Below are 26134 nucleotides of genomic sequence, written 5' to 3'. Positions count from 1 at the left end.
TCTTTCATACCCCTACTTACCCTCACTCCATCAGCTTCATACCTTGCTCTAAAGTTCCTTCTTTTCTTTTTTTATGAAATTTCTCTTTATTTTTTAATTTAATTTTAATTGACATAATAATTGTACGTAATTATGGGGTATGATGTGATGTTTTGATGCATATATACATTGTAGAATGATCAAATCAGACTACTTAACAGATCTATCACCTTACATATCATTTCTTTCTGATGAGAACATTTGAAATTCGCTCTTTAAGCAATTTTGAAGTGTATGTTATTATTAACTGCAGTCACTATGCTGTGCAATAGACCTGCAGAACTTATTCCTTCTGTCTAACTGGAACTTTGTACCCTTTGACTAACATCTCACTCTTCCCTGTCCAACCCTCAGAGGACATTATGCTAAATGAAATGAACCAGACACAGAAAGACAAATACCACATAATTTCACTCGTGTGGAATCTAAAAAAAGTCAAACTCATATAAGTAAAGTAGAATGATAGTTCATAGAGGCTGAATGAAGGTGGTGTGTGAATTTCCTTCTTTACAAACCTTTTATGGTCAGCCTTCCATAGTGAAATTACCCTTAAAATGAAACAAGCTTTTGAAGATAAACTGAAGAGGCAGAAGGAAATTACAAATCATGCCTCATATATTAGTGGTCCCAAGGGATTGCTGCCAGTAAAGTCAGAATTCGTGACTCTTTTCTTTTTTTATTGATTATGCATATTCATGTGGTACAAAGCTGACTGTCACCACCTGTGCCCAAGATGTGATGATCAGATCAATACCATCAGCATGTCCATTACCACAAATTGCAGTTATTTCCTGTGCCCCCCACACAACCTCTCCCCTTGCCCCCTCCCCCTTCTACCCTCCTCCACAGAAACCCTAGGTATTTTCTCTCCCTCTGCAAGTCCAGTGTACCACTGTGGTCTGTATTTCCTTCCTTCTTTCTCTCTTAGCTCCCACTTATGAATGAGGATGTGGTATTTTTCCCTCCGTGCTTTCCTTATTTCACTTATAATTTTCTCCAAGCTCATCCATGTTGCTGTAAATGGCAGAACTTCATTCTTTCTTATGACTGTTTGAGTACCCATTGGCCATTTGTATGTCTTCCTTCAAAAAATGTCTATTCAGCTCCTTTGCCCATTTTTTAATTGGTTCTTTTTGTTTGTTTGTTTTACTGTATAGTCGTTTGAGTTCCTTGTATATTCTGGATATTAATTCCATGTTTGATTACTCTTTAGTAAAGTCATTGGGATTTCTCTTCCCTTGTCTTGTTAGTGTGATGACAATTTTCTAGCATCTCATTTTCTCCAGTTGATTCTGAGAGCCCCCATCAGTCTTTTCTGCAGGTTTTCTCAAGGCTCAGTCTGCTTCTGACCAAGCTCCAAACATCACTGGTTGTAGCTGTCACTGGATCCTTTCCAAAGTCTACAGATACAGTTAGCAGCTCACAGGTGAATGTTTGTCCCTTCTTCCCTATGCTGCTGAAACCAAGCAGAAGGATCTTGGAGATACTATAAATAGGCCACATGAACAGAGAGGCACTTATAAAACCAGCTGGGAAAAGGACAACTAGGTCGACTATTGTTATCATTAGTCCATTGAGATGAATGATCGTGTCCCACTTTTAAAATTTCTAATTTTGAGATAATTATAGATTCACATTATTTGTAAGAAATAATACAGAGGGATTCCCATGTACCCTTTGCCTGGTTTCCCCCAATGGGAACATCTTGCAAAACTATAGTACAATTTCACAAGTGGGATATTGACATTAGTATAATCCACCGATCTTATTCAGAGCCCTCCAATTTTACTGTACTTTCGTGTGTGTCTGTCTAGCTCCCTGCAATGTTATTGCATGTGCAGGTTTGTGCATCTGCTGCTGTGGTCAGGATACAGAACAATTCTGTCATCACCAGCACCCCATGTCACCCTTTTTACACAAATCTCCATCTACTCTGTCATTTCAAGAATGTTAAATAAGTGAAATCATACAGTAAATGACCTTTTGGGATTTGCTTTCTCCCCCGCCCCCAGAATAATTTTCTAGAGAACTGTGTCATTTTTTATCCAAATGTTTGGGAGGTTACCTCAAAATTAGGATGATTATGTCTGTTAGTCTAATAAGGTTATAAAGTTAACAAGCCACTTTAGTATATCATATTCTATTGGATCCTCTCAACAGGGTAGAATATAAAGGTTTAAAATAAAAATGAGTATTGGTAACAGGGTTACGTTTTCTGGGTGTGGCAGAGATTGGCTGTCTCTCCACCAAGCCCACTCCCTCTTCCTCTTGGGCACTACGTTTTCCAGCTTCTTTCTTGGAAAGGCGTGTCTACGACACTGGATTCTGGGCAATGGGATGTGGCCGGAGGCGATAAGCCCTCCCACTCATGCCCTTGCATCCTTTTTCCTTCTGCCACAATCTTGGAAACCTGTGTTGAACTTAGAGGAGCCACAGCTGGGACAGACAACCCTGGTTTAACTCTCAGGATCTTTTGACCTTCAGATTCTGAGTCAGCACAGGTGTGGGGACAGCCACTGTGCAGCTGCCGGCAGTGGAGGGAGAGAAACAGTGGCAAACAGGGCAGTTCCTTTCCTGTCATTTCCTCCTCAGCCTGGAGGGGCTGCCTCCTGTCCCAGACCAAGGACACTCACACCGTCCTCACACACGCTTTCAGCGCAGCAGCCTCGAGTCACCTTAGAGGTTTTGTACGGTTTTCTTTGAATTTGGTTTATTCTTTTTATAATTCTTCTGGAATTAATCTTGAGGAAAGGAGCTGTGTTAATTTAGCATCTTCTTAGCCATTACTTGAAGGTTTTTAAATCTATGAATTAGTTTTATTTATTTCTGTTATTATAAAAGAAATTAAAAGCACAAGTGGAAAAAAAGATAATCTTGAGTTTATCTTACTAAAACATATGTTTCTAGTATGGTAGAATTCCTGTGATTCTGCTGAGCTTGGGAGCTTAGCTTCCTAGAGAATCATACCAACGTGGTGCAGTTCGGACTGCATGAGGAACTGGATTGAGGGAAGGACAACGAGGGAGCCATGGGGCCGGGTGGATGCTTAAGACATGGAGAGACTTGTCTATACATGGATTGCGACCTTCCCAAATCTTCCTGCAAACTTTCTCCTCATTTCTACTCATTTTCCTTTTCTCATTACTACCATTCAAAGATGTTTTTAGTTCTTCTCGTTTCTTTGGTCTATTGAGACAGATGTTGTTGAAGTGGCATGTTTATCAGCAGAGAAGCGCAATGGTGATTTTTTCCACTTGAATAGCTGCAAATGAAAAATGGTTTCTGAAACTTACCTCCTGGCAGCCTGGCAGGATTTTACCTCCTTCCACTCCCCAGTTCCCAGCATGGAGCTGTGGTGAATTCTGAATCATGCTCCAGGTTTTCTTTTTTATCCTTTTAATTCCTTTCTCCTGAAGAACAATATCCAGTTGTCAAGCTTGGGCTAGGGCTCACAGACCACTCAAGCCCATTGTACAGACTGGGTTACAAACCTTCACATGCAGGTCCACAAGCTAGGTAGTAGGAAAAGATCCTGGGAGCTGTGGGTAAAATTAATAGGCTTTATTCAGAGTTAGGAGCAGCCTCCTGAAGCGCTCCAAGAAGTGCCATGTAGCAGAAGCGTTAGCCCTTTATCCTTAGGTCCATAACCCAGGACACCTGGGTGCCCATACAGAATTACATTAGATAGTAACCAAGGAACACCAGGGCACACATGGATTTTTACAGCAAATGCTCGGCAAGATTCTGAACATCTGAGGGGCCCTGACCATTTTCCTATATTTTCCCTATAGCAGTAAAGTAGGTTCTTTTATTAATGTCCTTTCCTAATAAGCTCTGCCCACCTAGAGTCAAACTTTAGAGAGACAGTGTTTTCCTTCAGGAAAGACTTTCCTTGCATAATTGTGAATTATACACTTTAAAAACAACGACTTTATTTCCTCTTAACACCATGTGTGAGTTAAGCGGCAGTAAAAACAGGTAAGGAATAAACTAGTTTTTAAGAAACATTTCTTCATAAGGCCAAGAATGCCTGGGAGGTGGCCTCTTTCTAAATCACTGCATTATATTGCTATGAGAACTCCAAGAAATGAAATCAATGCTATACACTCAAAACAAATTAAAACTTTAACCATGGGTCATAATGCCTTCCAGAATATCATAAAAATATGAGGCTTCTGTTGGACCAAACAGTGCTTTCTGCCTAGAGTTCACATCCAGAGCACTGGCACGCACGTGCACACGCAGTGGCTAACTGGCTCCCTCACTGTCAGGAACCACAAACGTGCATCCTGAAAGGAGGTTTACTCTGCAAAGCAGGAACTAGGAGAAGACTGACTATACATGGCTCCCCTTGGCTCAGCTTCATGAAGACAAAAGGAGTACAAATACTCATCAGAAAATTTATAAAAACCAAGAGAGTATTTAGTGATACCCTGGACTGGATGTCCAAAGAATGGGTACGTGCTAACGGACTGGAATAATCACATGTAGAATAGGATCTTTTTTTTTTATTGAAACATAATTGATTATACATGTTTGTGGGGTACAGAGTTGAATATCAATACCTATGTACAATATGTTTTGGTCAAATAAGGATAATCAGTATAATTATTATTACAAAACATAATCATTCTTTGTGACTCTACCAATTTCTCAACCCCCTTGCCCTTTCTCACCTCTAGCAACCACAGTTCTGTTCTCTCCTTTTGAGAGTTCAGCATATCATTGTGATTGTTGTATCTTACTTTCTTTTTAATTTGTTTGTTTTTTAGCTCCCACTTGTGAGTGAAGACATGGTGTTTCTCTTTCTGTGCCTGGCTTATTTCACTTAACGTAATTTTCTCCAGACTCATCCATATTCCTCTGAAGGCAGAATTTCATTCTTTTTTATAGCAGAATAGTGTTCCACTGTGCATATGTACCACGTTTTCCTTATCCAGTCACCTGTTGATGGATATAGAGGTTGATTCCAACTCTTGGCTATTGTAAATAGAGCTGCAATAAACATGAGAGTGCAGGTGTCCCTTCCACATGATGATTTCCATTCCTTGGTGATACACCCAGCAGTGGGATTGCTGGATCGTATGGTAGTTCTATCAGTAGTTGTTTGAGGAATCTCCATACCGTTTTCCATAATGGCTGCACCAATTTACAGTCCCACCAGTGGTGGAGGAGGATTCTCCTTTCTCCACATCCTCTCCAGCATTTGTTATTCTCTGTCTTTTTGATAATAGCCAGTCTAACTGGGATGAGATGATATCTCAATGTGGTTTTGATTTGCATTTCCGTGATGTTTAGTTATGTTAAGCATTTTTTTCATGCATCTATTGGTCATTTGTATGTCTTCCTCCAAAAAATGTCTATTCAGCTCTTTTGCCCATTTTTTAATTGTATTATTTTTTTTTCCTGTTAACTTGTTTGAGTTCTTCATATATCTGGATATTAATCCCTTGTTGGATGTATGATTTACAAATATTATTTCCCATTCTGCAGGTTCTCTTTTCACTCTGTTGATTGTTTCCTTTGTTGTGTCTTTTCACTCTGTTGATTGTTTCCTTTGTTGTGTAGAAGCTTTTTAGTTTGATGTAATCCCATTTGTTTATTTTTTCTTTTGTTGCCTGTGCTTTTGGCGTCTTAGAATAGGATAGTTTTAAAGCAGTTTATATTGGGCTGTTTTTTTTTTCTTTCTTTCTTGTAGCAGATTTCCTTTTCTGCTTATGTTGTGCTTATAATAATGTAAAAATACATGTGCACATCCTCATACATACCCACTGGATGAGAGGAAGAGACATGGAAAAGCAAAGTGGTAGAGGAATGCAGGCCCAGAATTAAATGCTTTATAATAAGTCTTGATATTTGGGAGAGTAACTTCTTCAGCTTTGTCGTTTTTCATCAAAACCATGTTGGCTATATTCGGTTCTTTGCGTTTCCAAACACATTTGAGAATCAGTCTGTCAATTTCCATCAAATGACCTGTGGAGGATTTATTTGGGATTACATTGAATCTATAGGTAAATTTAGGGAGAATTCATATTTCTAAGATGTTGATTTTTAAAATTTATGAGCATGGATTATCTCTGCATTTATTTAGGTCATTTAGTACTTCTCTCAGTAATATCTTACAGTTTTTATTTTTTTTGTCTTTTTTTTTTTTTTGTCTTTTTTTTTTTTTTGTCTTTTTTTTTTTTTTGTCTTTTTTTTTTTTTTGTCTTTTTTTTTTTCGTGACTGGCAAGGGGATCGCAACCCTTGGTGTGGTGTCACCCACACCGTGCTCAGCCATTGAGTGCACCGGCCATTCCTATATAGGATCCGAACCCGCAGCGTGAGTGTCGCTTCACTCCCAGCGCCGCACTCTCTTGAGTGCACCACGGGCTCGGCCCTATCTTACAGTTTTTATGCAGAGGACTTTTATACTGTATCTTTTGCAAGATTTATTCCTAAATACTTTTTATTTTGATGCTTTTGTGGATCGTACTTTTTTCTGTTTATTGGTGTTTATCCCGTGACCTTGCTAAATTCACCTCTTAATTATAATAACTTACTTGCAGATTCTTTTAGATGTTCTTTTTTTCTTTCCAGTCCTTATAACTTTCATTTCTTCTTTTTTTCTTATTGAACTGGTGAAAACTACCTATACAACCTTGAATAGAAATAGTGATAGTAGGCACCTTCATGTTTGCTATGAGCTAGCTCAACAGAAAAGATTTCCGTATTTTAGTATTATGTATTATGTTTACTCTAGCTTTTTTGTTAAAAAGATCCAGAGTCAGATTTAAGAAATTCATTTTTATCCCTTCTTTGCTAAGATAATTAACATAAATAGGTGTTTTCTCAAATACAATTTGTTTTCTCAAAATTCTCTTTTTCTGACTCTTTTTGATGATCATATGACTTTTCTCTTTTATTCCTATTAAAATAGTGAATTACATTTATTCACTGATTATAAATGTTAAACCAATCTTGCATTTTTGCAAGTTTGCTTGGTGTTTGCTATCCTTTTTATTTATCAATGGATTATGTTTGTTAAAATATTGTTTAGTATTTTTGCATATATGTTTATGAGAGAGATTGGTTTATAATTCTTTTCTTATAATGTCCTTGTTTGGATTTAGAATCAAGAGTATGCTGACCCCATAAAATGAGTTTGTGTGTGTTTTCTCTTTTGTTCTTCTCTGGAAGATTTTGTGCTATTTCTTCTTTGATTGTTCGGATGAATTCATTGATAAAGTGATTTAGTACTGTCATTTTGTTTGTGGTAGAATATTAAACTATGGATTCAATTTCCTTAATAGGTGCAGAACTATTCATAAATTTTTTCTTATGTCAGTTTTGATAAAGTTTTTAAGAAATTTTTCCATTTCATCTAAATTTTTAAATGTCTATTCAAAAAAGGTATCTACACCATAATCTGACATCATTTCATTACCTTTTTAAATATCTTCAGGATCTGTAGTAATATCCTTTTTTTATTCTCGATATTGTTTATTTGTGCCTTTCCTCATTTTCTTTAATCAGTCTTGCTTGACCTATCAATTTTACTAAGCTTTTCAAAGAACCAACTTTTGGCTTTTGTGTATTCTACTTAAGTTTTGTTACTGTGTTTATTTTTTGCTATCTTTTGCTTTCTTTGGATTAAGTTTTTTTTTTTCCCCCTAACTTCTTGATATGGATAATGAGAACACTTATTTTCAGACTTTCTCATTTTCTAATATATTTTTTTAAGGCTATACATTTTCCTCTAAGGACTGCTTTACCTACATGTCATAAGTTTTGATGTGTCATATTCCCATTGTAATTCACTTAAAAAATGATTTTTCTGATTTGATCATTGGCCTGTGGATTATTTAGAAATATATTCCAAAATTTTCAAATATTTGGAATATTTTTAGCAATTTTCTTTTGTTATTGATTTCAGGCTTAGTTCCACTGTTATCACAGAACATTTTTCATGTGATTGCAATTATTTGAAATTTTTTTGAGACTTTTTTCTGATCTACCACATTGTTGATTTTGATAGCTGTTACATGTGCAATAGTAAAGAACAGTGTTTTATGCAGCAGTTGAGTGTAGTGTTCAGTTCATGCCAATTAGGTCAACTTTGTTAATGTTGTTTGAATGTTATTCAAAAGCTTCTGTAACTTTAATAGTATTTTTACCAGTTAATAAGTTATATAGAGAGATATGTAAAAATATACGTATGAATATAGGCAACAACATATTTTCTTAAGTGAAAAGGTAATGGGAGCCCAATAATTTATTTAAATCTATTGGTACATCTGCCTTAAGCAGGTGTAATTGGTAACCATTTCTTTATGGCATTAACAAGAGGTACATAAATCGGCTATTCTTGACAGTCATAATTTTTGTTAGTACTGTTCTTGTTCTTGGTTTGGTGGTGACTAAATAAGGAAACCACATGCCCCCAAACAAATCCTTTCCCAGGAATTCTTGAAAGCAAGCATCCACACTACTACCAAATTCATGCATCACCCTGTTAAAGTGCTGTCTTTCACCAGAGAGAAAATATTGGCACTGGGCTATTCAGAGTATCAGACATGCCTAATTACAACAAAAACATACTCATATACAGTTTTTCCACTCTCTACCTACCTGTACTCCTATACTCTGCCACTAGATTGATCTTTCTAAATGCCAATCTTATCATGCCATTTCCCCATTTAAAACTTCTCCAGGGGCTCCCCAATGTCTCCAGGAAAAAATTAAATTTCTTTAGCTGGCACACTAAGTCCACCATGGTCTGGTTACTGCCTTTTTAAAAATTTTTTTATTTTTATTTTGTCAATATACAATGTAGTTGATTATTATGTCCCGTCACCGAAACCTCCCTCCCTCCTCCCTCTCCGCCCTCCCACCCAAGTGTGTCCCCTCCATTTGCTTGTTGTAAGAACTTAGGAGAAACCCTTCAGCAAATAGGGCTGGGCACAGACTTCATGAATATGACCCCAAAAGCATGGGCAACCAAAGGAAAAATAAACAAATGGGACTATATCAAACTGAAAAGTTTCTGCACAGCAAAAGAAACAATTAACAGAGCTAAAAGACAGCCAACAGAGTGGGAGAAAATATTTGCAAAATACATATCTGACAAAGGACTAATATCCAGAATATATAAGGAACTCAAACAACTTTACAAGGAAAAAACAAGCAACCCAATTAAAAAATGGGCAAAAGAGCTAAGTAAGCATTTCTCTAAAGAAGATATGCAAATGGCCAACAGTCATATGAAAAAATGCTCAACATCACTCAGCATCCGGGAAATGCAAATCAAAACCACACTGAGATACCATCTCACCCCAGTTAGGATGGCTAAAATCCAAAAGACGCTGAACGATAAATGCTGGCGTGGTTGCGGAGAAAAAGGAACTCTCTTACATTGTTGGTGGGAATGCATAATGGTGCAACCCCTATGGAAAATGGTTTGGAGGTTCCTCAAACAGCTGAAGATAGATCTACCATACGACGCAGCTATCCCACTGCTGGGAATATATCCAAAGGAATGGAAATCATCAAGTCGAAGGTATACTTGTTTCCCAATGTTCATTGCAGCACTCTTCACAATAGCCAAGAGCTGGAATCAGCCCAAATGTCCATCATCGGATGAGTGGATACGGAAATTGTGGTATATCAACAGAATGGAATTCTACTCAGCTATAAAAATGAATGAAATACTGCCATTTGCAACAACATGGATGGACCTTGAAAGAATAATATTAAGTGAAACGAGTCAGGCAGAGAAAAAGAAATACCACATGTTTTCACTTATTGGAGGGAGCTAAAGGTGAATGAATCAATTCACACACATACACACACACACACACACACACACACACACACTCACACACACAAAATAAATACTGCCTTCTTTTGAAGCTTTATCTCTTGACATGCCCCTCAGTTCCAGATGACCCTGGAACTCTCTGAATAGATCACAGTCTTCAGGCTGCCCCCTCAGTCCCAAGTCCACCATCTTCATCCCATCATGTGTGCCTGGCTGGCCCTTATTTGGCCTTCAAGACAGTTCTGATGTCCCCTCCTATGTGGAGGCCTTTGTTACTTGGAGATTCCTCTCTGTGCTTTCTTAGCCCCCTGTCACAGCTCTGCATCATGCTTACAGTGCTGCGGTGTAGGTGCTGATGGGCCGTGTGTCTGTCCTGATGGAGGCAAGGCACTGCGCTTCCCATTTTGTATGCCCAGACTGGCCTGTGCACACATGCACCCGGTAACACTGAAGGAGTCTTTCAAGTGCAGGCATCTTAATCAGTTGTCATTGACCAGAAAAACGCTTGGATGGCATCATCAGATGGCATTAAAGCATAAGCCTAAAAGTCACATTGGGGCATTCCATTTGGAGGAGTTATTTTAAGTTATTTTCTATGGTGTTTAGGCAAGTGGCAGGGGATGGGAGTGATGTGGAGGAGGCAGGTGCATGAAAAGTACACAGAAACCTTACAAATACATGGATGTAATAAACTGAAATGGAACTTTTTAAAAATTCAAATGAATTTTAGGGCTCATGATTTATAGGGACATGTAGGGGATGTGCTATAAAATATCCAGTTCCCTTTCACATTCTTTCAAACTAAACAAAGTCTGTCTGAGACGACAGCCATCGTTGGTCACACTGGCATTCTAGGAGCTGCTTATCCATCCTTAGAGGGAATAATTCTGGGCAGAAAAGACAGATATAAGCAAATGTGTTTCTGTAGCTTTTTGTTACAGATTATTTTTCTTGTGCTTTTCCAGTGATTTCATTCTAGCAATGTCTAAAGCTCAACAAATATATATGTTCTGAAGGCATAGTATTGTAGGGTTTTGGAGGGACCTCACTTGGGTAGGGAATAGTACCTAGTCCAGTATAGGGCAGTTTTCTAAGTTATAAAGCTGAGCCAATAAGTTGCTTCCTAATTAAGTTCACCCCATTGGTCCCAGGAATTATCTTTGGGGAATAAAAAGAAGACTTTCTGTCTTCCTCCCAAATGGCCTTGCAGATTCCCAGATACAGTGTTCAGGCCTGTCCTCACTTAGTTCCCCTCTTCCAGCACCTTTGTGCATCCCACATGGTCAGTGGCCTGGGGCTGGGGAAGGCAGCATCCAGGGCTTTCTATGAACTTGAGGACACAGAGAACTGAAGTGAAGGAGCATTTCATTGTTTGCCTTGCAGCAATGAACCTTGTAGAAAGCAAAGAGTTTATGTGAAGACATGCAGGGTTCACGTAAAGGTTCAACAGTTCATCCACAATGAAATTGCACACTGCCTTAAAAGAAAGCCATCTTGCCGAAGTTCGAAGGCATAAGCTATTCCTAAAATGGCACCGAACTTGTATACTGGAACTTTCATCTGGCAGCCACAGTGATAGAAATGAATGGGATGCTGGAAACTATGAACATTCACTCAGAAAGAAACTTTATTTTTATCATTTTTATTGTTGTATATTTTCTTTCCTATTTTTCCTTTCTTGTGAATTTATTTTGAATGTTCATGAAATGAGCTCCCACTAGGTGTCCAGGTGAAAAATCCTTTTGAGTAGTATTAAAAAGCTAGATATCCATCTTTCCCAAAATATAGTCTACAACTCATCGTGGGACCTGGTCCTTGGGGACACTGACCTTTTAGATAAAATGAATTCACATTGAAAAAATGTCAGACATACTTTCCTAGGAAAACAAAGGAAGGCACTTGAACCTTCCTGCCCCAGCTAATCACCTCCAAGTTTAACAAAAATACTTTATAATATGGTTATGAGAGATTTAGACAACTCTCCTTTAGATGGATTCTGATCTAGGGAAAACCTGCACTATGGTGGAAAATAGGGAAGTGTCCTTATTCCCAGGAACTTTAGGAATTTTTGAGACTTGTGGTTACTAATTAACCAGTGGTAAAAGAGCTAATTTGAAACTCCTCTGCCCAAGAAATAGCAATTTCACCAAGAGGTAAGTGGTAGGTAGGGGAGGGCAGGGCAGGATGTTCTTAATGCCAAGGATGAAGAGCTATTGGGAAGGGTGGGCTGAGGGGACAGGGGGGAGCAAGCACGTGGACACTAGCTAAAGCTCAGCAGTGTTTGAAGGAAAGGGCATCTGGAATTCCTAGGGATTTTGTGGCAGTGGTGTAAAGCAGAAAGTGGCAGCAACAGCTTATATCTGACATGGGTGCTGGGCCAGACAGGAGCTGGGTATACAGAAAAGTGGTCACCATTCATTTCTTTTTAAAAAATGTTTCTTATGGTCTTTCCATTGACAAGTTTTGTTTCTTTTAAATTTCTTCTTCTTTCTTAATATATTTGTGTTTTATTATATTAATTTCAGCTTTTACCTTTGTTTCACACATCTATGTTTCTTAAATTTTATTGAACACACGGCAGATGCTTTCTAAAATTGACTACTGTTTCCATTAGTAATTTTTTTTCTAAAGTGAGTTCTTTCTCTGCATTTTGAGTGCTGTGTTCTCCTCTGTCATTATTACCAAAACTTTTCATAGATATTTTTTCTTTGTTTAGTTGTCCTTGAATAAAGAAAGGTGAATGTCAGGTGGATGTTTTTCCATAAACAGTGGGTGGGTTGTCCTAGGTTCCCTTCATTGTCTTCCAGGATGTTGGTGGAATCTTCTGCTCATCTTATAAGCTAGAAAGATGGAGGCAGGTGTAAATTTCTGGTACTTCTCATGCATCCTGAAGGCAATTTATCCTGTGTCATTTCTTCTCTGGGTTTGTTGAGGCCCTTGTCTAGGGCTTTGCCTTCTGTTTACAGCTTTCTGTTGTTGGGTTAGACCTTCACAGTGAATACATAAATGTGACTGCCTAGTGTCCGCCTGGCACTCCTGGTGACTACATCAGGGAGAAGCCCCCATACTGCTATTTTCTGCTAATTATGGCATAAAGACTGGGACTTTCTGTTGGAGCTGACTTTCAGTGCTGCTGATCTGGCCTGGGGTCTGGGCCCCCTGACTGTTAAGAGGATATGAGGCCTTCTGATGACTTGATTCCCTCAATCCTGTCCTTTTACAGGAGTAGGAATTGTTAACCATAGTAGGTATAAATCCATAGTTCATATAACATTCTTAATAATTTCAACTTTATTTTGGCTGACTATCATTAGTTTTTAGTTTATACAAGTGACATAGGAGGTATTTATACTAGAAATAGGAGCTTGTCTTGGAAAAGAAGTGTCAACTCATTTTCATGTTTAGTTTCCTTGTATTATTAGCATTATATTTCATCTGCACTTCTTTCAGGAATCTGTTTAAACTATGTGTCCATGTTGTAAAAGTTGGCTTAGTTAAATCAAGGTCATGAATCTACAGTGCATTCAACTGGAGATTCATGAATCCACCCCCTTGGAAGACAACTGTCCTACAGAATGCCTTAAATTTTCCTTGTTTTGTTTTCTGGAAAACTTATGAACGATAAATTTTGAACTTATTAACACCTGAGGATATCTTTATTGACTTCATATATACATGTAACTCTACTAGATGAAATATAAATAATTTGTAATTTGAATTACACCAAATTATTCTCAAAAACTAGTACTGTTATTAAATTGTTTTCTTTTGTTTAGCACGGTAGAAGTCTATGGCTGGCTGTTGTTGCTTTATAAGTAAGACGTTTTACTTTCTCAAAGATTTTCAAGTTTTTATTCTTTGAAATCAAAAATTCCAACAGAATATGTTGGATATGTTCTTTTCATTTTTCTTTCCTGGTTTTATCTGACCCTTTTTCATCTGCTTATGTAAGTTTTAGTTTAGCCTAGGAAAATTTATTTGATTAAAGCTGCTTCTGCTGTTTATTTCTCATGGAAGCCCTATTGTAAGTAGATAGAATCTCCTGGTTCTTACTCTTATTAATCTATTTTCCCTCATAATTTTTTCTGTTTGTCCTTTCTTCTTAAGTTTTGAGAATTGAAATGGGTCCAATCAGAGATTCATATCAATTCCTGTAGGATCTTTAAGCCCCAAATGAAGGGAGAAAAATTTTTTAAAAGTTTAAATCTACTCCGTTTGTACTTTGCCAGTTGTGAGTCCAAACAGCCTAGGGGGCAGCTGGGCTCCTTGAGGTGAGAGTCAGAACTGGACGCAGATTTAGCCAGGAATGTGTTTTGCTAAAGAGCTTCCAGTCCTTATTTGGAACAGCAGTCAGGGCTCGCTGCTGCAGTCTCCCCATTTTCTGGCAGGCTGGCCATCCATTCCACTCTGTGTGAGTGATTGGCAAGGCCCTTCCACACCAGCTGCCTGTCCCATGCTGCCTCTGAAATTCAGGACACTCCTAGTGCTGCTAATGGACCCACAAGGCTGACCCTCACCTCCAAGCCTTCAGAGGCCTCTGCTGATTTCTTTTGCATATTTCCATTTTGCATGCTGGAGATTCACAAGTCAGGCAGAGACTACCCTCGGTCTGATCTCATCTGTATTTTTCATCATCGAAATTCCTGGAAATTTCTTTTGTATAGTTGACCCTCTTTCCTACTTTTTAAGGTTGATTTAGGATTTTTTTCTCATTCTCTATTTTTGGTCATTTCCATGAAGATCAGGAGGGAAGTAGTTTATGTCTTGCCAAGAAGTCAAACTATTCTCTCCTATGAATGCAAGTCTGAGGATATGTTGAAGTCAGACTGAGAAGAGATTGCATAAACCTGTGGGAAATGGAGGCTTAACAAGGATCTTAAATATCCTGCTACAATTTTTCTCTTTTGGTTGCCTGTGATGATCAAGGCCGTTGAATAACAACAATGACAATAATTATAACAATTGCCTTTTTCAAGAACAACCATGAGTCACATACTCTATATCAGTTTCATTTAATCTTATATTAGCCTGGGAAGTTTGGTGGTTGACTCTCCATTTTATAGATAGCACTCACAGAAGTTAAATAAACACCTGGTGTTGCATAGCTAATGCATCTGAAGTGGATTCAAACTCAAGTTTGTCCTCAAAGTCTCTACTCTTTTCTTTGCTGGGTATCAAATAGTCTGAGTAGTTGTCCAATCTCCAAATCTCTTGTCAGCTTTACAGAGTTCCCAGTTACCGCACTTTGATCATCTGTAGGCATCTCATTGCTGCAGGTCCTTCTCTGTGCAGATAATGTTTCCATAAATAGAGAAAGACATGTTTTATTGTTTCTCTTGTACTGTCTGGAACACCTCAGTTTATCATTCATCCTCATTTTTTCTAACTAGGGGATTTATCTGCTCTTAGAGGGATTCTTCCTGTTCAGTAATTCCTTCTGTAGCCCTTTGTGGTTATGTAGGTTGTCTAAGTGTTCTCACCTGCCTTGGAATACCCATGGCCCATGGGGCTGCTGTTCTCTCTGACCTCTGCTGAAAAATGTGTCTTCGTCAGAGCAGAATCTCAAGAGGTGTTTGGAAATGTTGCTGCTGGTCGTGCTTTACTATATCCAATTAGAACAAAAAAGATAAAAATCTGAGCAAAAGCAAAATCATTGATAATTTAGGAATTCAGAAAGATAAAAGGTAACTAGAAAGTGTTGGGAGTAGCCAGTTGTTGGTTGATGAGAAGATTTTTGTTCTTGCCTCACAATGGCAAAGGTGTATAGATTTATTTTATAACTTACACTTTTGACCTCATAATTATATTCCTTTCAGATATATTGGAAAAAATAAGAACACCCAAGGACTGTAAAATGTGTCATCATAATTGTAGGATTATTATTTGTTTCCTCTGTTCTAATGAAATCATGCTTTTTTCCCCCATAGGTTACGGTCTTTGGTCAAACAATTAGAGAGAGGGGAGGCTTCAGTGGTAGATCTTAAGAAGAATTTGGAATATGCAGCCACAGTTCTTGAATCTGTATACATCGATGAAACCAGGTAAGCTAAAAATGACAAGAGAGATTGTCATTTTTATGGTGATGGTAAATTTTCTGTTAAGTGGCTTTTTTTTGAAATTGACTCCTATGGCAGATTTGGGGAAGCATTCAAATTACTGGTCTTGGAGCTTTAGTTTGAACAAACAAATGAGGTAGATCTGGACAAGTCATTTATTCTCTGTACCTCCTCATCCGTAAAAGGAGTTAATAGATCTTATCTCACATGGCCATTATGACAATGAAGTGAGATCATGTAAGAAGAGAAAAAATAATTTTAGAAAACCTGGCAAGTTTTTTTAAATCCAATATAGGCTTCCACTGTAATTATTGCATATTAAGTCAATTTAAAAACCATGTTTTTTTAATTCACAATATCCATCAGTAAATGGAAGCTCCTGAAGTGACTGAGAAGCATTTTTTCTCTTAAGCACCTAGTATTCCTTTTTTAATTACACATTACCGATTTTCTTAGCAGATTCTTTCCACTTGAATTATACAAAAGTATTAAAGTTGCTTATTTTTAGTAGGGCTTAATACAATAGGTTTTATTATAACATTACTATTTATGTGCTTTTCTAGTGGTCTGACCTATGAGTAAATTTAAAAAATCAGCTGAGCACACCTGTCAGATGACTTAAATCATTGTGCTCAAATAAAGAACTACACTATTTTGGAAATTTTCCTTGAATTTAGTCGTTTAAGTTTCTCTAACTGTCTGCCAAACTAGAAAGAATGTAAATTGACATCATCTAGGATCCTTAGTTCAGAGGGCTAGATTACTGTGATTTGGGTAATACATTTCAAAATCTTTGTGTCCTTTTTTTTAAAAAAAAAATAATAATGCCACATAGTCCATCTATGAAATAATGTGAATGCATTTTCAAGTGGAAGGTTTAAATCCCACTCAAATTCCACAAATCTTCTAGGAATAAAGATACTAGGTACTCATGAGTGCAATGAACCTGCAGTGAATCCATGGAGCCTGAGATGGAGTATATTTGACTCCTCTGCTCCCTCAGTTTCTTTGTCCAGTTAGGTAGAGAGAGCATCCTGAAATACCACTATTGGACAAGGTCATCCTGAAACACAAATGATGAGCTCTCACAGGTCTGTATTTTTTTATGGTCATTTCAATTTGGTTTCTTTGCACTTATATAAGCAGGTGGGCTGGAAAGGAGCAGCTCTTTTGAGCAGAGCTCTAACTTCAGATTTAATCCCAGTGTTCTCGTTTTGTGTTTTGTGTTTAGGCGACTCCTGGATACGGAGGATGAACTCAGTGACATTCAGTCAGATGCTGTGCCCTCAGAGGTCCGAGACTGGCTGGCGTCCACCTTCACGCGGCAGATGGGGATGATACTCAGGAGGAGCGAGGAGAAGCCCAGGTTCAAGAGCATCGTCCACGCAGTGCAGGCTGGGATATTCGTGGAGAGGTAAAGATGTCCTTCCTTGTCATTCAATAACCAAAACAACGAAAGGAACACCAGTTTCCAATAACTGGAAGCTTTGCCTCGATGCAGTTTTGATATCTTTATAAATACTGAAAATTCTGGGTGGAAACAGATAGTCTTGAATGAGAAACAGCAAAAACATATCTATTTTAATCTCTATAGCATCATTAGGACAAGCTTCTGCCTTTGCTCAAAATTCTCTTTGTTAACCAGAGAAGAGTCTCCAATTTTTAAAGAAGGCAATCACCTAATCCATCATCCTTTGAAATACGTGGGTGGTGTCTACATTCAGAACAGGCCAGGGATGTTTTGAAGTTGCTGACCCAGGGAGGACTGTTTACTTCAGGGATTTGAGTTCCCTGTGAACCTTCAATTTTGTTAGCTATTTTGCCCTTTGAAATTGAATTGCCCCCTTTGCCCAGAAATAGATTCCTGAATAGATTTTTTTTTCTCTATAATCCTTGTTACACAATTCCACATTTTAGAAATGCCATGGTGAGTTCAAAGTTCACCTGGGACATTTTTCTTTCTTGTTTTTGACAGTTCCAAAGAACAAGCTCTTCCAAATGGGTTGCCCATGGGAGTTCTTCATTCAGGTTAAAGTACTACACTGCATATTATCTATGCTCTACTATAATTCACTCTGGCAGAAGAGGTGACCCATTTTAATAATTTAATTTCCAATCTGGGGCAGTTATCTTTGTTTCTAATGGTTCACCTGTTTGGGGTGGCTTTAATTTCTTTTGATTTTAATACTTAGGCCATTTGAGTAATGGTAAAAAATGTTACAAAAGGAATTTTAGGTTCCTTGGGTCAACAGACAACATGACTTCTCATTATGTGTTGATACTTGCTGTAAGTCTGTAGGCTGCTAATCCGTCTTTGTCAGATATCATATTGCATTTTTTCCTTCTGACTTTGCCAGAATGTATAGACGGACATCAAACATGGTTGGACTGAGCTACCCACCAGCTGTTATTGAAGCATTAAAGGTAATACCAATGAAAAGGATTTACAATGTCCATGGTACCTCATAAAAACTGTAGCTACATTTGGTGTTAGAAAATAAGAGGCTTTCATTTACAGTTCTTTTCTCAGTTATTCCTGACTTTATTCTTTTATTATCTTTTTCTTAGTCTGTTCTAAAAATATCACTATCTTCTCAGCCTTCATCTTTCTAATTTTTTAAAAATCAAACTCTGCAAGGGTTTCATTTCTTTCTATTCCCCAAGAATAGTTCAGAGTTTATACGGTGGTCTGGCATTATGAGATTGGTCTGACTTTGGCCATAGCAGATCAGATATGTTATGGTTATAAGTATCCAACATTAGGAGGATCTTTGGTGACTGTAATTGTTCCATTATCTGATTATCTACTCCAAGTCCATTTTTATAAAGAAACTGAGACTCAGTGAGATTTAAAAAAAAAAAGAGTTACTTAGAGACAAAGCTGATATTTGATACCAGTTTCTAGCACATGGTAAGTTCTCAGTAACATTTTATGCCCCAGAGCTCTTGTCCCTCCATATATTCTATTCTTTTCCTAAGACTCTCTTTGAGCCAAGTGTTTCATAAGAAGTCACACAGATGTTTGAGTTTAAATAGGCTAAATCCTGCAGAATTACTTCCAATCGGGCAAGCTCTTAGAATTGTATAGAATATCTCAAAGAGCCCCAAAGCAGATGTAAAAGCAGGTATTGATTCAAAGCCACTGGTGTTAGGGTATTCAGATGTGCTGAATTTGATTTGGCTTTTGGATTCCAAGGTGGGGCTGCACTAGGGCCTAGGACCGCTGGGCTGGGTGACATTGCATTATGTCTACACATGGAGTTGGTCCATTTGCTCAGGGACATTGTAGCATTCTGACCTTTACTAAGACCATTGTTGTCTTTCTCTGATACCTGAAAAATATAACCTTTGTGGTTAATGTAAGAATATGACATAAAATGACATTTAAACAAGAGAATAACCGCCATCAATTTCTAAATTTGAAATATGTTGCATGTTAGGTCGGCGAGACAAACAGAATGTAAGACTCTGAGCCAAACGTTGTCAAGCAAGAGCGTTTACTCCAGCGAACCTGGAGGGGAAACTGAAAGATCAGTGTTCCATCCTCTTACAGACTAGCAGAGACTTTATAGGGTTTGTCTGGAAGGGGTTTGGGCAACTATTGTGAGCACTCAGCATTCTATAATGGCCTTGCAGGTTTTTTTGCTTTGTACAAGATGTCTTTATTGGAATGCACCAGCCTGAGAGAAAGGGAGGAGGTAGGGGGCAGAGTGAGTTGTACCAGATGTTCTGATACATAGCAGCCTTGAGGGAAAGGGAGAGGGTAGGGCGACGGGGTGAGAGAGTAGCAGATGTTCTTATGTTAAGCTGACTGTGAGGCCTAATGTTGCATTTTCTTCTTTTTTCTTTTTTCTCATTCACTATATATAAGCTTCTAACTCGAGGTGTTTTACCTTAGTCTTCTGGGGTTAGCTTATTGGAAATGTAGAAGTGTGCTCTTCTTTAGAGGGGCATCTGTCATTTGACTCGGGCAGCGACACCATGGATAGACTGTACATTTAAGGTGGGAGGAAACGAGGAGGTGCAGGCTGCTTTTGCCTTAGACTAACAGGAATTTCGTGCAGTTTCTCCACGGAGATTGTCCTTGGGCAAAATTTGGTAAAAGAGGAAGAATGATTTAAAGCATTTAAAGGGGAGGCTGTTAAAATGCAGATTCCAGTCCCTACACTGGGGCTCTTAAGAGTTCCCTATCCAAGTTAAATCAGTATTTTTACTGAGCCCCTAAGTGGTTCCGAAGAACATTAAAATTTGAGAATGACAATTTAAGCCTTCCCTACAAGGAGGGGCCAGAGAGGACGCCCTCTCACCGACTCTACTTAATCATCTCTCGTTTCTCTAAGTGCTAACATTCAGAATACATCTTGGCTTTTTACTATGATAGTCCCTTTATTTTCAGTGATAGAGAGCCTTTCTCCTTTTTATTTATTCTGGAGACTAGAATTAAAACTTGTCAGACAAAGTTTTTTCCAACCTACTGAGCTGTCAGTGGCCTTTTCTGCGGACTGAGGATCAGAGGATGGATGTGACTCACAGCAGTGCCAATTATAGTAACCAAAGCAAAGTTGCAGGTCTTGAGTTCATCCAAAATGGCCTTGCTGTCTATAATCTGGGCCCCTGCACGGTGTTTAGGGGATGAGGTCCAGGTCACAGAACATATTCATTGAGTTTACAATGCTATCTGTCGCAGTGAGAGATCACTAGGGGCTGTCAGTGGGGTTGTTACCTGGTTCTGCTACCATGGGGCTTTAGACACATCAGTCTCACTGAGGTTGCCATCTGTAAAGCTGGGCAAAGCAATGGCTATTTCTAGAGTTGTGCAGCTTTGCAAATATCTATAAACACTTCATATTGTGCTCAGTGTTTGTAACTATTTCTTTAGTTATTTTAATGGAGGGGCAATTATTGAAAACTGAAGTGAAGTTACCACTAAGTGTGAATTGAAACAATTCAATTGAAATCCTTTTGGAAAAGTTTGGTTTTGCCTGTGTGCAGTTTGGTTTTCTTGTGCCCTGGCATCCATGAGAGAGACTTTTGATGGCCTTGCAATGAATTTGATAGCTGGGATGGATAGATTATGCTGGGATACAGTGAGGGCTGGGGTGAGGGTCTCTCATGTCAGCAGTTCCTGAAAGCCAGGGTCTCTACCAGGATACTACCTCATGCCTTGACTGTAAGCAGAGTGGTCTCACATGGGTCCTATTGTCAAGCTCAAGTCAGTACACTCTTTTTAACTGCAGAGCGAGACTCCTGATGTGATGAGAAATCAAAGGACTGCTGCTTAAACACACCTTTGTTAATTGTATCCCCAATAGCTGGTTATGATATGTCAAAGGCACATCAGACAACATTTATATATATTTTGGAGTAGCTATTTATGGACGAGAAGGCTTTGGATTTCATGGATTGTGTATACGTTGTGTATTCAGTTTAGTTTTTACTTTTACTTATTTATTTATTTTTTTTAAGTAAAGTGATTTTCAGATTGAGGACTAGATCCCAGACTAGTGACTACAGAAATGGTTGCAGTTTTCCATTCTGTGGAATGGACGCTTTCTCCTTGGTTTCCACTCATCAGTTTAGATTGACACATGATATATTTTTTTGGTATTCTATATCATGCATGTTTCTGAACACTTTTAAATGAGTTAATACTCTCAACTACAGACTGAGAGGAAGTCACTGGGTAGTGTCAAGGGGCTGGAGAGAAGTTAAGTGGAGGGAGACATGGTCAAAGTTTTGGTGAATTCAGCAGCAGTCACTGAAAGGCTGCATGGAAAGAGCCTGAGCTTAGGCATCTGGAGTGTGTGTGTGTGTGTGTGTGTGTGTGTGTGTGTGTGTGTGTGGTTCCACTTGTGTCCCTAAAACTTACTTGTGATGGGTCTTAGGGAAATCAGGCATTTTATCAGTTTTCTCGTCTTTAAAATGTCACCACCTAGAGTTGGTTTCAGGATAAATTACATATTTATCACTAATCAAAATGCCCACCGCACAGGAGGCACTCAATAAATTATGAGTACTGTTATCAGTAATAAGATCACTTAATGTTTTTACAGTTAGATGCTCCACAGGACTGCCAGAATGGAAAAAGTTTGGGAATGGAAAGGGTATTGGAGTCTGGGGCTGTGAAATCCTGGGGGAGGGCTGTAGGCAGACTCACAAGTGGGGACACTGGTAGCTGTGTGAGCCTGTGGGCTAATGGGCTCTTCCTCCCCGCCCCGTCCTGCAGGATGTGGACAAGTGGTCCTTCGATGTCTTTTCCCTCAATGACGCCAGTGGGGATCATGCACTGAAATTCATTTTCTATGAATTACTCACACGCTATGATCTGATCAGCCGTTTTAAGGTCAGTACCCAATTAAAAAGATAAATAAATAAACTGCACACATTTGTTTATCCGCATATGACTTTTGGGTATCTTTCTAATATAGACCGAACACTGCTCTGTGTAGCTCATTAAGCATCGTCTGGACAGCTTCTGCTATGAATTCCTCCATGGTGGGTACTTTTTGTTACACCCTTGCTGGTGGCTCTCACTGGCAAGGGAGAGACTGGAGATGCCCATTTAGATCCCAGCCTTCCTTGAAGTACATCCCCAAGCCTGAAATAGCTGAGCTCCCCCTCGGGTCCTGCCCGCAGATCTCATTTCAGCATGACTGTGTACTATCGACACCACCGTCAGAGGGACAGTAATGGAGACAGAGTGAGCATATGCTGTCTCTGTAACTTTTTTTTCTACCATTTGGCTCATTCAGACAAGTACTCTCACTTATCATCTGTGACACATCATCGGTATTTGCCAGCCATTCATGCTTCGAATTAATTCTTCAACTTCAGTTCTTCAACAATAAACAGCATGAGTCGTTTCCAGTGTTCAGTACCTTTAGCCTTCTAATATTGCAGACTCTCCAGGTTGAGCCAGGTTCTCAAGGGAGCCTGCCTGTTCATCTGCGGACATCTATCATATGGAGCTCCTCAGACGTCTCTCATCAGGTGGATGAGCCTCTGGAAAATGCAGGTCTTTTTCTGTACAACATTTTGATTTCTCTGGACAGCATGATTCTTTATCACTTTCCAAAGGACCACATATTTGGGGATGTATTTCTTACATGACCATAAATCCTTCATGGCAGTGGTCCTTAGGTCCTTAATTTTGCATCAGAAGCCTGTGTGAAAATCCGGTGGATGGTGGAGACCCTTTCCTCGAAACAGAGTTCCTGTGCACGTACACACACCTTTACCTAGCATTTCCATGACTCATAGATCCTCAAAGAACAACCCGAGGAACCTGGGTTCATTAGATTTCCACTCTTAAAAATTATAATGAATTAATCTCTGACCTTTTCATATATTTTTTAAAATCTTCAATGGTATACATGGAAGAATGTGCCCAAGGAAGAACAGGTTGTAGAATCTCAGAAGCACTATAACAGCATTTTTCTTATTTTTTTCTTACTAATGTGCTTGTTAGTCTCTAGGAACACACATCCTGTCCTTTCCTCCCAGCCTTACACTGGATAGTTTACGCTAAACCATGGAATTGATTCAGGAAACTAATACAGGGAATGTTGCCAGGGTGACCTTATTTTTTCACTTTCTGCCACATAGAAAATGAGGCCATGCATATGACATGTATTTCAGGTTAAAAAAAGCAATTAAGTTAGTTGGAAATATTATCCCAAGTTGCCGGTAGTTCCAGGCAAAGGCTTAAATCTTTTCCTCCTTGAGAAACAAATGAACACATATTATGCAGCATATTTTGTTTATTTGTGGGAAAACATAAAATACACAAAAATCTTAAATTATAAAATTATTGCAAAACAGACATAAGCTGCCACCAGTACTGAAGAAAATATTGGCTTCCTGAAAACCATACCCTTTTTAAAAAAGTAGTTGTATGCACTGGACACATGAAATAAAAACCCAAACCAAAATCCAAAACCCGAAACTCAAAACCCAAACCAAAATGTGACAGTCTGTAATATGGGAATAGGAACAGTTTATGTTCTTAGTACTTAGCAATTACTATTGGTGACTTGCAATTTGGAAGGTCTCCTCCCACTGCTGTTGTGTTATAGTGAATGACTCCACAAACCGGTACTATTAGTATTATTTTTATGTTCCTCATGCTACACGGGACACCAAACAATGTTTTAAACAACATCTCTGCCCCCTTGTGATTAGGGTGGGTAGGGTATTTAAGGGTAGATGAGGACAAGGAAATGCAGAAAATTAGCATAATTTTCACCAATAACTCAGTTTTCTTCACCCAAAGTCATTGTTGTACATGTGAATAAATATACATGTCGTGAGATCATTGTTCGTAGTTCCTCAGCGACTCTGAACTGAGAAAAAAAGAACAATTTGCAAGGCAGACTGTTCCTCAACCAGGCACTTCCTTTTAGATTTTCAAATTATCTGATAATTTCTTCAGTGATTCTCATTAGCTATGAAAAGTCCTCTTTTCCCTGCATGATATGTTCTGCCTCCAGAAAGGAACAGTCACGGTGCCTCAGACTTTTGCTTCTTCACTTAAAGCAACTAAGTCACCAGTGAATAACCTTACTGCTTCCTTTCAGATCCCCATTTCTGCACTCGTCTCTTTCGTGGAGGCCCTGGAAGTGGGGTACAGCAAGCACAAAAACCCCTACCACAACCTGCTGCATGCCGCCGACGTGACGCAGACCGTGCACTACCTTCTCTACAAGACAGGAGTAGCGGTGAGTGCGGGCAGGAGCCCTGGGGCTAGACAGAGGCTGTGATGATGATTTTTTTTTCCCTGTGGTGGATTTCCAATTCTGTTGAGGTTGAAATTAGGAGGAGTGCATTGTTTTGTGGACTCCCTATTCCCCAGAGTTATCTAACAATGTGGGGAGTCTCAGTGTTGCCCGTAGCCTGTGAAATTTTCTCCATCCTGGACTTGATGACATGATATCTGATAGTGACTTGCATCCTCACTAGAATATGACTAATTAAAATACAATTACTAGAACTAAATGTGTATTTCTAGATATGCAGAGTGGTGCTATTAACCTCCTGCTAAGGTTAGTAACAATGATGTTCATGCATACTGAATTATACTGAGGATACTTGGCAACCATGTTACACAAAGTCAGACAGCTAGGTCTTTTTCACAGGGACTGTGGTTATTTACATCCTATTTGTGTATATTTGATTTTTTTGAACCTAAGGGTCGTTCTCCACTTCTAACCATTTGAAATTCTTCTTGCTTGTTTCGGCGCATTTTAGTTCTTCAGATGTTTTTGAATCTCTGTTCTATAATCTGTCACATTAACTGACCTGTTCAACATGGTTATCTGTGCCTTGGCCTTCTTTGCCTTAATTTTAAAAGATGTACGTATAGTGACAAAAATGGGTCTCTATGACTTTTTACTTTTTTTTTTTTTTGTTGTTGTTGTTGTTTTATGAAAACGTTTATAAGTTGTTTTATTTTCCCCTCCTTTTTTAAAATTTTAACTTCTCAGTATGCATTGTAGTTGAGTTTTGTGACCCTTTTCCTGTTCCTCTTTCCCCCTCCTTTTTTCCCGTCCTTCCCATCATATCTGTTCACTTGTATAACTTTTTACTTTGAAATCTCCTTCAGAATTGACACCAAGGTAGACATTCTTTGGGTATGGTTATCGATTAGCACATAAACCCAGTGCACATGTGTTATCTTTTCCGCCAGGGCATGATGAAGGACTTGGGCTAATATCTTATTGAATTGAAAATGGAATACAGTGGGAAGAATGTGGGCTTTGGAGCTGGACACAGGGGATGCAGATCCCTGCTTAATTACTTATTAGATTTTGTGAACTGTGATAAATTACTTGAGTCTCTGAGCCATGATTTACTCATTTTTAAAATGGCAAAAAATATTTCACCTTGTAGAAGCCCTCTGACAGAAATAAAAGATCAAAAATATCAAGTACACTGCCTCATAAAAGAAACTGAAGAATTAGGAATTATTACTGTTAAAACATGCAGGATTTCCCCAAAACCTATTATCATTTTTCAGTTTTCCCATATTGTAAAGCTCATTTCTTAAATATATTATTTAAAAAGCTATTTTTTAAATTATGGAAAGACTACAAGGGGATCTATTTAACTTGATAAATGGTTTCTACCAGAAATTTAGAGCAAACGTCATGCTTAATGGTGGTTCCATGAAATCATGGAGCAAAACAAGGATGCCCACATTAATATTGATACTGAGGTTTTTTTCTGGAGGTCCCAGCCAAT

The 26134-nt window shown here is 38.6% G+C and overlaps 1 protein-coding gene across 4 annotated transcripts in view; it reads left to right on the top strand.

The window, feature by feature from the left end:
• Positions 1-26134, top strand: part of PDE1C (phosphodiesterase 1C, calmodulin-dependent 70kDa) — a 430964-nt gene that overhangs the window by 300859 nt on the left and 103971 nt on the right. For all 4 annotated transcript variants that reach the window (XM_008572443.1, XM_008572440.1, XM_008572441.1 and 1 more), the window contains exons 3-7: positions 15767-15880; positions 17127-17309; positions 18253-18319; positions 22122-22238; positions 24472-24612. In XM_008572443.1, coding sequence (XP_008570665.1) covers positions 17224-17309; positions 18253-18319; positions 22122-22238; positions 24472-24612 — 411 coding nt within the window. In that variant the 5' untranslated portion in view covers positions 15767-15880; positions 17127-17223. The remainder of the gene's footprint in view (positions 1-15766; positions 15881-17126; positions 17310-18252; positions 18320-22121; positions 22239-24471; positions 24613-26134) is intronic.

Source organism: Galeopterus variegatus, unplaced genomic scaffold (genome assembly GCF_000696425.1).
Source record: "Galeopterus variegatus unplaced genomic scaffold, G_variegatus-3.0.2 Scaffold785, whole genome shotgun sequence".
Lineage (NCBI taxonomy): Eukaryota > Metazoa > Chordata > Mammalia > Dermoptera > Cynocephalidae > Galeopterus > Galeopterus variegatus.
The sequence above is the reverse complement of the archived record's forward strand: the minus strand, read 5'-3'. Positions and strand labels throughout refer to the sequence as shown.